At 43.8% G+C, this 12401-nt stretch overlaps 1 protein-coding gene across 2 annotated transcripts in view; it reads right to left on the bottom strand.

Annotated features, from left to right (window-relative positions):
- Positions 1-2730: 2730 nt before the first annotated feature.
- Positions 2731-12401, bottom strand: part of KIAA1549 (KIAA1549 ortholog) — a 115366-nt gene continuing 105695 nt past the window's right edge. For both annotated transcript variants that reach the window (XM_031454529.2, XM_064487326.1), the window contains exons 19-20: positions 10710-10855; positions 2731-8535 (exon numbers count right to left, since the gene is read on the bottom strand). In XM_031454529.2, the coding sequence (XP_031310389.2) occupies positions 8281-8535; positions 10710-10855 (401 nt within the window). In that variant the 3' untranslated portion in view covers positions 2731-8280. The remainder of the gene's footprint in view (positions 8536-10709; positions 10856-12401) is intronic.

The following is a 12401-nucleotide window of genomic DNA, read 5'->3' as shown; positions in this document are numbered from 1 at the left end:
AAAGGGAACCCTCCTATACTGCTGCTGGGAATGCAGTTTGGTGCAGCCATTATGGAAGACAGTATGGAGATTCCTCAAAATACTAACAATAGACTTACAATATGATCCAGCAATCCCTCTCCTGGGCATATATCTGGCGGGAACTTTAATTCAAAATGATACATGCACCTCAGTGTTCATAGCAGCACTATATACAGTAGCCAAGACATGGAAACAACCTTAATTTCCATTGACAGATGACTGGATAAAGGAGTTGTGGTATATTCATACAATGGAATACTACTCAGCCATACAAATGAATAAAATAATGCCATATGCAGCAACAAGGTTGCACCTGGAGAATGTCACTCTAAGTGAAGTAAGCCAGAAAGAGAAAGAAAAATATTGTATGATATCACTCATATGTGGAATCTAAAAAAAAGAAAAGAAGAGGATACCAGTGAACTCATCTACAAAACAGAAACAGACTCATAGAAATAGTAAACAATCTTACGGTTATCGGGGGAAAGTGGGTAGGAAGGGGTAAATTTGGAAGTTTGAGATTTGCAAATGTTAGCCACTATATATAAAAATAAATTTAAAATAATATTAAAAAGAAAAGCAACTGAAAAATGATAACTAAACTAGCAGGTGATTTTCTCAAAGACAATTATGGTCATCAGAAAACTTCAGAATGATGTCTTTAAAGTAATGAAAGAAAACAGCAGTTAACTGAGAATCAAATACCCAGAGAAAGTACCTTAAGACTGAAGGCAAACCTTGGTTCATTGTACCAAATAAGCCACACTGATGAGGGATGTTGAGGGTAGGGGAGTATACATGTGAGGGTGGAGAGGGCTATGTGCGAACTCTGTATTTTCTGCTCAATTCTGCTGTAAACCTGAAACTGCTCTAAAAAAACGGTCTATTAAAAAAAAGAAGATTTCAAGTATACAACACAGTATTATTAACTACAGTCACTATGCTGTGCAGTAGGTTGCCAAGAGATGGGGGGATGCTGGTTAAAGGGTTCAAACTTTCAGTTATGAAAATAAGTCCCAGGAGCTAATGCAGCATGGTGACTCTAGTTAATAATATACTGTGTTGTATACCTGGGAAAGTTGCTCCAAGAGTGAAGCTTTAATGTTCTCATAACAACAATAAAATGGTAATTATGGGAGGTAAAAAAATTTTTTTCAAACACACACACAAAAGCAAACAAAAATTTCATTAATTATCTAACCCAGGCACTGGATCAAAGGATCTCCCTTATTTGTTATTGTTTCTGGTTTTCTTTTTACCTTAACTTGTGCTTGGCAGGTGCAACGTGGAAGAGGAGAAAAGCCACATGAGATGCCAACTGTGGTTTAAGTTCATAGTCACGTCAACCCAGTGGTCAGGCTCTGGGTGTGGGAGCAGCCTGACCTTCTTCCTCTTAACTCCTTACTCTTCTACCATTTTGAACCTATTTACATCCAGAGCATATAAAATCTCTTAGGCGAACGAGGTGTACCGGTTAGTCTACACTGTGTTTTTGGTTTTTGTTTGTAATCTGAAGCATATTCATTAAAACATAAAGATATATTAAAACTATTATCATGACGTCTTCAGTTAGGTCTAAAATATTGGGAGTCTCTGGTCATTGTGTGTATATATGTATGTTTTTAAATCCCTTTTTCTTTGAAGGATTCATTTTTGGTTTCATCATATGTGCTTAAACTTTCCTGATATCCTGTTCTTTTGTTGTTTACTTTTTTTTTTTTAGCCTCTTTAAACATCTGAAACATATTTTCTTTAAGGTTTTGTCATCGTGGTCTATTTTCTCTAATTTTTAGGTTCAGATTCTCCTTCTGGTTGGTCCTGCAAACCCCTCCTTCATGAAGGCTTATTTTCTGCGGAGACTTGCGGTTGTTAACTGTGGTTTCCGCTTCAGCAAGGGGCTGGCTGCCCAGAGGAGCGAGGGAGGTCCCAGGTTGTGGGTGTGCAGGGCGGGCTCATCTCAGCCTCTGCAGGGGCCTGTGGACTTTATCTGTACCAGATTCATTTTTACATTTTCAATTAATTTTAGATTTAGAGAAAAACTGCAAACATCACGGAGAGTGTTTCTGTATACCTTTTACAGAGCTTCCCCTAATACTGAAGTCTTAATAACAAGAGTAAAGTTAGCAAAGCCAATAAATTAACCTCTGTACAATACTAACTACACTATAGACTTCGTTTGGATTTCACCATTTTTTCCACTGATAACTTTTTGTTGTTGTTCCAGAATTGTCTGCAGGTTTCCACCTTTCAGTCCTTTGTCGTGTTCCACTGCGTTTTGTAGTTCCTCTTGCTTTCCTCTGTTTCAAGGGGTTTTTATTTTCTTGAGTTTCGTAAACAACTCCAGGCTTATCCTATTGCCTTTCAAGACTGTGCAGCCTTCGATCTCTGTTACCTTTCTAGATTCTAGTCCTAATCTTTTAATTCCAAAATGAATCTGCTCTTAGTGGAAGCATCAGTTTGATTACTGGGAAGCCATAAAGCAAAGCAATGGGTAGAAGGGAATGGCACCAACAATGTGAGTGACAACAATTAAGCAAACTCCACACATTGAATAGACTCCTTTTAACTTAATTCCTCGGAAAATGAAAATAGCAGGTGTTCTCACCAGGGACATGGGCATTAGAGAACAAAAAAGCATCCCATTCAACTTCCACATTTTACAAATGAGAGAACCATCACGTTGCAAAGGAAGTAAACAGAAAGTATCACTTGACACCAATTCTTAGCATTTATTGACACTTCCATTTAAAATGCTAGAAAGCTGTATAAATTGTAAACATGGAAACCAAACACTTGCATAAATTATTTCAAAAACTCTACAGCACATTAGAAAACAGTGCAGCTAACTGAAGGGTAGAAACATAACCGACAAAGAGAAGGGAGGGTTCCATCACTAAATCATGTACTCATACTGAAATTTAAGTGCCCGTCTTGAGACCAGCAAACCATGATTGTCAAGTTCAAGTTGCAGTATTGATGCCACGAGTGGCCTCAATTTACTCGGCATATTTTCGTACATTAACACTCCTAATTGGGGAATGAGAGTGCAGGAAGTCAGAAGAACATGGACCTTGACGAAGTAGGAGGAGACAAGTGGGCATCCCAGAGCAGCTCTGCTAAGCAGCCTTTCCCGAAGGATAAGGCTCGCCCGACCTCTGTGCTCCCTAGACCATGCCCTGGAGGAGGGCAGAGTTGAGAGTTTCTACTCGCCTCTTCTGAAATTAGCCCTCTGCTGTTCAGGGCAACTGAGCACACTGGTGGAGCCTCTGTTCCTCTAGTGCCTCCTCCTCCTGTCCCCACATCTGCAGAGGAACAGGTGCCTGGCTAGAACCCAGCCCGGTACTATTCCTGCCTTGCACACTTAGGGAGTCAAGTTATGAATGCTTGAAATCTGGTGGGCATGAGTAGGGGCTATTCATGACGCTCCAAGTTGTTCGGAAAGATTCCGTGGAATCAGGGACTGCGAGACCCAAATCACTTCCATTTTTCTCTCTGTCCCTTCTACTTATCCAACCTTTCTTTAAATGTGAAGCAGTCCCAGAGCAGAAAAATCTGAAGGAAGAAGGAAAAGCAAAGATCCTGCATAATTATCTACCTGCGGGAAACTCATTTGAATGAGGGTGCCTCAGAGGGAGACACTCCTTCCTTCTTTCACTTGCTTGCAGCTTCCCAACTTTGTTTCACGTTTCCAAGGCGTTTGGTATTTTTCCCCTAAATGTCAACGCTGCTGCGTGTTGAACTGTCAAGTGTACTGTTACACACACAGCATGGAATCAGGACTGTATCGTAAGGTTTCGGTTTTCAAGTCTTTTCAATATTAGCAAAAGGAGTCCTCGTTTAAACACTGAAAATCACCTCCAGTAATATCAAAAGAAACCTGAAATGCACAGACTCCTCGTTCATTTGGGAACAAGCGTAAGCCCAATGCAGTTCTGAGTGTGTTACAGCAACTGCTCAGAGAAACCCCTCTCAGCTGTTACAAGGCAATCTGTTAAGCTGTTGAATTAAATGTAAAAACAAAGTTCAAGCTCCCATTCCATAAAAACGTGTTTTGTGTTCCAACAATCGACATGCTTTTGGAGAAGTGGACTCCCTCACGTCCTGCCGGGGACCAAGGTGGGGAAGCGGGCTCTGGAGACTGGCTTTGGGGACTGGCTCTGGAGGCAGAAATGAAATGGCAGTGGGTGCAGTACTTAAGACTGGAGCCCCCTCTCCTCTCCGCCCAGAATCCTAACCAGCTTTCCTTCCAACCAACAAATTCATTCATGTCTAGGAATCTCGTATGAAAGGGATAGAGAAGTGTATTTAATGATTAACTCCTGAATTACTGCAAATGCAAATCCGTGTCCGGGTGACTGCTTTGCTCACCGGAGCGCTACAAAGTTGCACAAACGCAGTGTGGACACTGACCCTGTACACAGTTCAACGGGAGGCGCATAAAGCACAGAATTACCTGTTTCAGCCCAAAGCCCCCAGGCGTACCTTCACCTGTGCCCTGCATCACACGCCTCCTGCCCTGAAAAACCTGGTCGGCAGAAACCAGCTTAGTCTGCTGCTCAAAAGCCACATATCACCAAAGTAAAAACGCACTCTGAAATGAAATATAATTTGGAGGAAAATGTGTAGGTCGCCGTAAAGAAGTCAAATACATTTATTTATAACCCACTATGCTCCACAAGGGACGTAATGTGGCCGAATGGCTGACCACTGAGACCTGCTCTCAGCAGCAGACGTCGGTGCAAAGCTCACTCTTCTCACACTCGACACCCGGGCCAAGAGCCGTGCCTGGGACTCCCCGCTCCAGTCCCTTCCTGAGTGGATCTCTTCCTCTGCAGACCTTTTCCCAGGCCTGGCCATTTTCTCTCTGTATCGCTGCAAATGAATCCTCATAACATCACCTGCTCCTCTTACAGAACTCCCTCGACAGTGCTGGGAGGGACTCTGTCCGCTACTGGAGCAACTCAGGATCAAGGTCATTTTCAATGGCAACTTCACCCACTTTCTACATCCTTCCTCAGGCCCACTCCCGGCTCTCCCCGTGCCATCTCACCAGGTGCTGGGAAGCTCCTGTCTTCCTTAAAGTAGCTTCTGGCGTCAACTTCTCCCCAAGACCCCACTGTTTCCAAATGTGCAACCTTCACTTTTTCTTCTGAGTAACTAATGCACCTGTGTGCTTTCCGTGAATTTTACTGGTGTTTAAACTGCGTTATCCTTCTGTCTCTTCCATCTCTTATGCCCGTCTCTGTTGTCTGATTCCAAGATCTCAGAAGGCAGGTCTTGTGTTGACTTACTTGGTGCCAGAAACAGCAGAACATCAGGAGCAGAAAGATGCGTAATAAATGCTGTTTGAAAGTTAATGGCGAAGGAAGTGAATTTAAAGCAACACAGGAGAGAGGAAGAGGAGTCACAGGGCCTCTGGTTTTGCTCTGGTTACCGCCACATGAACCCCCACACTGGGAGATCACAGCACATCAGCTGGTCCAGCCCAGCGCAATCACCCAGGTATCACCCTGCATTTCCACAGTGCTTTGTGCTCCCTCCTCAAGGGACGTTTGCACACATGATCACATTTGATTCTCACCAAGAGAAATCCTGGGGGGTGGGCAGAGGAGGCCCGTTCTCTTCTGGCTGATGGGAGAATGAGGCTCAGAGAAGGGACCTAACACAGCAAGTCAGTGACAAGGTAGATTCTGAAAATGATCGTTTCTCCAAACAATCTTCTCTAAAATTCTGACTTAAATTTATTGCATGTTATTATCACTAGAACTTTAAAAATGGGGAAAAAAGAACAGACACTGAATTTAACTTTTCATTTTGGAGTGCTTCAATAAACAGAATTCCAAAGCCACGTGTGATTGCCACGAAGACCTTTTGTTTAAGGAGATCACATTCACTGAGGGTCTGAAGACCCCTCTGAAGGTGGGGCTCCCATGACAGCGTGTTGGTTCTGAGTCTGGTGACCATAAGACTGAGGGCAAACTGAGAGTGCCTGACGACCAACACAAGAGGGCTGGGGGTCTCACCGGCCCGCCCACACCCACCGCACACCACAGGTTCTTTATTACACAGTCTTCGGTCTTGACATCGGTTTAAAAGCATATCGGTTCTGAGAATAAAAATACAGGTAGGATCCCCATATGCCAGTTTGCAAGGCATCAAATTCACTACTGCAGCCCCGTTGAAAACAGAGGCTTGTTTCTTCAACGTACAAAGGAAGGAGCCGTTTCGTACGCTGCCTGCGAACCCTCAGGACGCTGAGCAGAACAGGAGGAGACGGGTCTGCACTGACTCCAGCAGCTGTCACACCATCTGAACTCACCACAGGGCATCCGTGATAAAATTCCGCTTGGATCTCTGAAACTTTAATTACACATTCAGGAAACCTGGTATTTTTGAATGACATGCAAAGGGAACCTTCCACTCGGGAGAAATCTGGTAGAAAAGCAAGACAGAGGTAAGAAATCCAGCCCAGACGGGGGTCTTTCTCCCACACTCTTTGGAGCCTGTGAGAGGTGCCTTTGGTGGTTCCGTTGCTTTATTTAGCATCCTCAAGAGACTTGCCTTTCTGCATCCCTCCTTTTTCCGAGGTGTAAAGATGAAAAATGGCCACGTTTTAATTTCCCACAACCAATTTTCCCTGGGTTGTGAGACTGTGGGCCCGTACAACAGACTTCATGAAGGAAGGGCAGAAACATGATTCTGGAACCCAATGATTACACTTTGGGAACCCATTTCAGCTGTTTCACAGTTTTTTAAATTTGACACAGATACACAGATTTTGATTAGTCAGAGCCCAAGCTCTGCCCGTGTATCTGTTGTTTAATTAAAAGCATGAATTGATCAAATCAAAAAGGATGCACAGAACTCTGTTATCTACTTCTGCTTTTCTTCTTAACCTCACTCAGGTACCAGAGAACAGAACGGCCCTCATTACTCTTCTCACGCGGCTTTGGGAAGGGGACAAATGTTGACTTCAGGAGTCCATCTCAAGTGAGAGGGTCCCTCTGTCAGGCCCAGGGTACATAAGATGGTTTTAACAGTCACTCAGCAGAGCCATGCAGAATGACATCAGAAATTAGGAGCAACTCTCTCCTTTCCCCCGTGGTCTCAAAGCTCTTCCAGCTCCTGATTCATTACAAAGAGGCTGAACTGAACTCCATTTTGTGTCCAGATCTTAAAACTCAGGGAATGTGATTACCTCTATTGGTGAATAATCATTTGGTGGCCCTAGGAGTTTTTATAAATAATTTTCACTTACATAAAATTTCTCACTCAAACCCAATTTGGGAGCAACTCCTCGGCAAAGTGCAAGGATTTGTTAGGACCCCCTGAAAGCCTCATTCTACAGGACTGGCCTTGATGAAGATATGTACTAAAATCAGATGCTATCTATAGTTGCCTGTGCCCGATTAATGAACAGCAAAGACAACTAAGAATGTAAATCTAAGCTTTGATATGTATTTTGAATAACCAAATAAATATTAAGCTTTCCCCCCCCATTTGGGGAGGGTTTTTTTTTTTTTTCCTTCTTTCTAGAACAAAATGAAACCTTCGAAATGAATTCTTCCGTTGAGAAAGCCAAAGCTGCATTTCACAGACAGGGTCAAGGGGCTCTTGGAGCGGTAGCACCAGAAGTAGAAGGAAAATGCAGGTGATGCTTCGTCTGGAATCATCAGGCTCTACGATCTATCATTTGGTTTCTCACTAGTAGCTTTTTAAATCCCCAAACAGTCTTAGTGTTCTTGTCGGTAATATTACTATTAAAATAAGTTCCTATGGAGGAAAAGAGGTTTAAATCAAGCTGTTAATAAAATGTCTTCAAATCTCTTTTCTCAGAAAACAAAGCAGCAGGTCCATCGTACAAACCAGCCTGAATCACATCTTCCCAAGGAGATACTAGATGCCTTTCATCCCTATGCCATCTACACATTTTCATCTTTTGCCTTTAAAAAAAGAGACTAACTTAGTAATTTCATTAGCTTAGGATTGTGGTTTGTCTTTTGTGAAGTGCTGCTGGCTTGTGGCCAAAAGTACATAAATTTCAACTGAACCCAAGTGGTCACAAAATTGCCAACTTTGCAAAAGCGTCATGAGCTGTCATGTGACTTATGGCATCTTCTATAATTGCAGCTTGCTCCTTTACTTGGGCACCGAGCCCAGGAGATGCTCGTCCTCTTACAAACACCTGCTCAGTTGATTTCCTTTTAGTCTTGCTTCCACAGGAAGCGGATACTTGGCAAATCTGCAAGGCGAGGCCGATCAGCTGTGGAAGTTCTGCACGGCGGTCTGCTTCTGGGAGAGCCGGAGGAGCTCCTCACGGATCGCTTTGATGAGGGAGGCGGAGGAGTGGCCGGGCTGGAGGTCTTCCGTGGAGCTGGCGGGGTAAGCCAGCCCGGCGCCCGACAGCCCCCTGTGCGGGAGGTTCCCAGGCGGAGCTGAGGGCTCCCTGCTTGCAGTCCTCGGCACCTGGAACAGCGGTGAAGAAGAATACTCCTGATGTCCACGCACGTGTGTCTGGAAAACATGGCAAACGTTACTGTGCTTCCCGAGGGCAAAGCGGAGGGAAGGGCAGGTGCAAAACCTGGCCGCGGACGGGCTCTGCCCACATCCCGCCCGACAACTCAGCCTCTGCGAGGGCCTCCCAGGAGTGGAATGGACAGAAGAAACTGCTGAGCAGTTGTCTGGGGGATAGCCCAACAGTAAAGACACCCATGAACGTAACAAGTGCCTGACAAACACCTGCTTAGAGACAGACAGAATGAATGGGCGGGCAGTCACCCCACGGGCTGACCCCTGCGCCGCGGTGCGGGAAGTGAGTCGGGGAACAGCAAGGGACCTGGGGAGCTGGAGGTGACGGGAGGCTGGACTACCCCTGGGAGCTGAATGGGGCATGGGGCTCTCAGTTCAAAGAGATAAGCAGAAGCACCGACAGGAATAACAACTGCCTTTGCTCTGGGTCCAGAGCCCAAGGAGGGCGTGTAGGGGGGCACAGCCTGGGACCACAGAACAGGGACAGGATCACAAAGCCACTTTCCACTCTGTGTGTCTGTCTGTGTGTCTGTCTGTGTGTCTGTATATCAGTGCTCTGTAGAGCCTTTTAACAAGTTATCTGCACTAAAATACACAATGGTTTTGCTGACATTGGCAAAATATAGGTTAACTGGGCATTCGTTTGACAAGAATTACACTTTTTCAGTGATTTTTTTCAGTGAACAATACATACACGCACAATACACACACATACACACACTAAATCTGTGGTTTCACTTGTGCCAAGAGCAACCTGATAGCCCAGTAAACATGACATTCGAGGCCTAGAATACTTCTATATTTCACTTCACCAAAGAGCGATAAAAAGGCCATCTCAAGTGAACATCGGATTTGACAGGAAAACCTGAAACATCTCAGGAAACTAAGTTGGGCACAGAAAAAGCAAAATGTTGGCAAATGTAAAGCAGATACCTGAGATTATGAGTGTAACAGTATGTTTTTCAGGGGAAAATCATATTCTAAAGTTGATTTCCTTTCAGTGAGTAAAAGCACCCAGTCACAGAAGAATTTAGTGTATCTGCTGCGAAGACGCATAAACATAGTGAAAACTGAAGCACAGTAATAAGGACAAAACAAAAAGCATTACCTTGGTTTGTTTTTTTTCCAAATTCACTAATTTATTCCCCCTGAATATAAAGTTCTTGAGAAAAACGAAAGAAAGCATTTGTAGAAATTACTTGTGCCCATATTGATTTTGTTCTTATAAAGGAACAACCAGACTGTTAAGAAGCCCCAAAAGATACCTTGTGTATTGAAATGTCCCAAACGGTGACCTGATGGCAAAGCCTCTACTCATGGTGGTCATAATGGAAGTGGCATTAACAAACCCACAATAAAGCTCAAATGGTGAGTAAGTAAGTACATAAGATCATGAATACTTATATAGTGATCACACCAAAGATCAAGTTCAGATTTTAGTTACCTCCAGGTTCAAGTTCACTACTTAAAAGTCAAAACTAGAGAGACAGAAAGGGGAGTGGTGGTTGCCTGGAGCTGGGAGGTTAGGCGAATGGGAAGTTAGTGTTTGATGGGTAGAGAGTTTCAGTTTTTCAAGACGAAAAGAATGATGAAGATGGATGGTGGTGATGGTTGCATAATATTACAAACATATTTAAAACCACTGGAGTGTACACTTTAAAAATGGTTCAGATGGTAAATTTTATGTTATGTGTATTTTACCATAATTGAAAAAAATGAGAGAAAAAAGTAACCGTTACCTAGGTCTCTGTGCAGATTTTCTGTAATGAATACTGCTTTTAAATTTTTTTCATGAATGGAGGTACTGGGAATTGAACCCAGGACCCTGTGCATGCTGAACATGTGTGGTACCACTGAGCTATATACCTCGACCCCTGCTTTTATAATTTTAAAGTTATTTTTTAAATTCACTACTTCAAGCCTGAAATCTACCTCAAGAAAAATTACATACTTTCCCAAATTTCAATGCCAATACTCTCCCACTCTGGTCAGAGGGAATTTACCATCTAAAAACTGCAAGGAAAAAATACACTCAAGGGGAAAAAAGTGAGGGAGGTGAAAACTTTATGTAGGTTTTAAAAATTGATTCCCTAAGGCGGCAGCAGCAGCAGCTACATGAAGTGATTGTGTCTGATGATGGCCCCAAACAAGATACTCACGGCCTCCCTCCGGCTGGCTTCGTCCTCCCCGTACGAAGGCCAACCTGGTCCCCCATACTGGCCACCTCTGCCCGGTGGGATTTCCACTGGCTGAGCTCCAATTCTGCTTGCGATTCCCACCTGCGTCAGGTGCTGGATCTGGGAGCCTGGAGGAACACAGCGGAGTGGCTGGTCAACACCGGCCGGGGAGCGAGGCTGCCCAGCAGGACACTTCAGTCCTGACCTCGGCACCCCCTTGGGGATACAAGCGTCGTTCAAACGTCGCCCCAGTTCTACCTCCAGAGAACGACATTTCCTAAGAAAAACACACCCTGAGCTTCTTGCTTCCTGGGTTTTTACTTCCCTTCAAAACACTGGCTGACAATGAGGTTCATATTTTCCTGGCTAGACATCAAAGAACAGGGAATCCAGAAAATAACAGAGGGCCCGTCCATTCATTTCTGCAGAGGCTACAAATAAGGATGACCTGATTTATTCAGAAGGAAGGTGTGAAAGGTTTTGGAGCCATAGAGAAGCTGAAACCTGGCTCTTTCTTGCTTAAGGCTCTGAGACTTACAAGAACTTGAAAACAGTATATGCATTCTTTTTCCCCCTTAACAGGCAGAGCATGTATTTATTTGAATTCAGAATGTTAAAGTATATTTTTCTTATTCTCACACTGTTTCCATAATAAAAAAGCCACCCGCCCAGCCTCCTTAGCAAGGGGTACAGGTGCAAAGGCAGACGATCTCTAGCATCCATTCCACACTTAATTTGCTGTAACCTTGTGTGGCTGGGAAGGCCAGGCTTTAAACAACATATTTTTCACTTCCATCAACTTTCAGCATAGGAAAAGATCCCTATTCTACAGACTAAGGGAGGAAAAACTGACCTTTAAGCACTATGAAATAAAATACCTATTTCCAAATGCTCCTAGGATCATCTAATTCGTATCTGATGCTCAGACTGGTCCTACAAAGGTTCAGTTTTCACAGAGGTAAGGCAGGTGGCCCCCTCCATCCTCAAGCCTACAGCTACTCCAGCTGTCTAATTAACAGCTTCCATTGATCAAATTCATTTTTTTAAATGTATTCTGCAGGAACACTTGTCAGTTACTGAAGATCCGTAACAGTATTAAAATTATTAGAACGATTGGTAGTGTTTGCCCAACAGACATTGTTTGAACAAATCTTGGAAAGAACAGAAATGCAGCACAGGGTCCCTCATCATTTATAAAGGTTCAGACAACTGCTCTAGGGAGAAAAGCACACCTTTGTGTTAAAATCCCAACAGCAGGTGAAATCATAGTGCAGGCATCATTTTGTATCTTGCTTTGTTCACCTAACGAGACAGCCCAGGCTCACCCCATGATTCAAGCGGCCCATCACGCCCAGCAAGCCTGGGTTTGCATTCCAGCTCAGCCACAGACAAGCCCGTGACCTTGGACACCCAGCCACCAACTCCTGCTGAGCCTCAATGCTGCACTTCTCAACCGGAGATAAAAAAAAATCTACCCCATAGCGTTATTTCAAGGATTAAAAGAGATAAAATAGGTCAAGTACAAAATGCATAGGATGTAACCAGGAAATCTTAAATTCTCTTTTTTCTGGCTCTGAGTTCTTCATTTTATGCTATACAGTTTACTCACTGATGCCCTTATAAGTAGGTACCGAGGGAGCTCACAGCTGTTTACTAATCTGAATAAGTGCTCCA

The sequence above is a fragment of the Camelus dromedarius genome, chromosome 7 (genome assembly GCF_036321535.1).
Source record: "Camelus dromedarius isolate mCamDro1 chromosome 7, mCamDro1.pat, whole genome shotgun sequence".
Taxonomy (NCBI): Eukaryota; Metazoa; Chordata; class Mammalia; order Artiodactyla; family Camelidae; genus Camelus; species Camelus dromedarius.
This window is presented reverse-complemented; position numbering and strand designations above follow the sequence as displayed.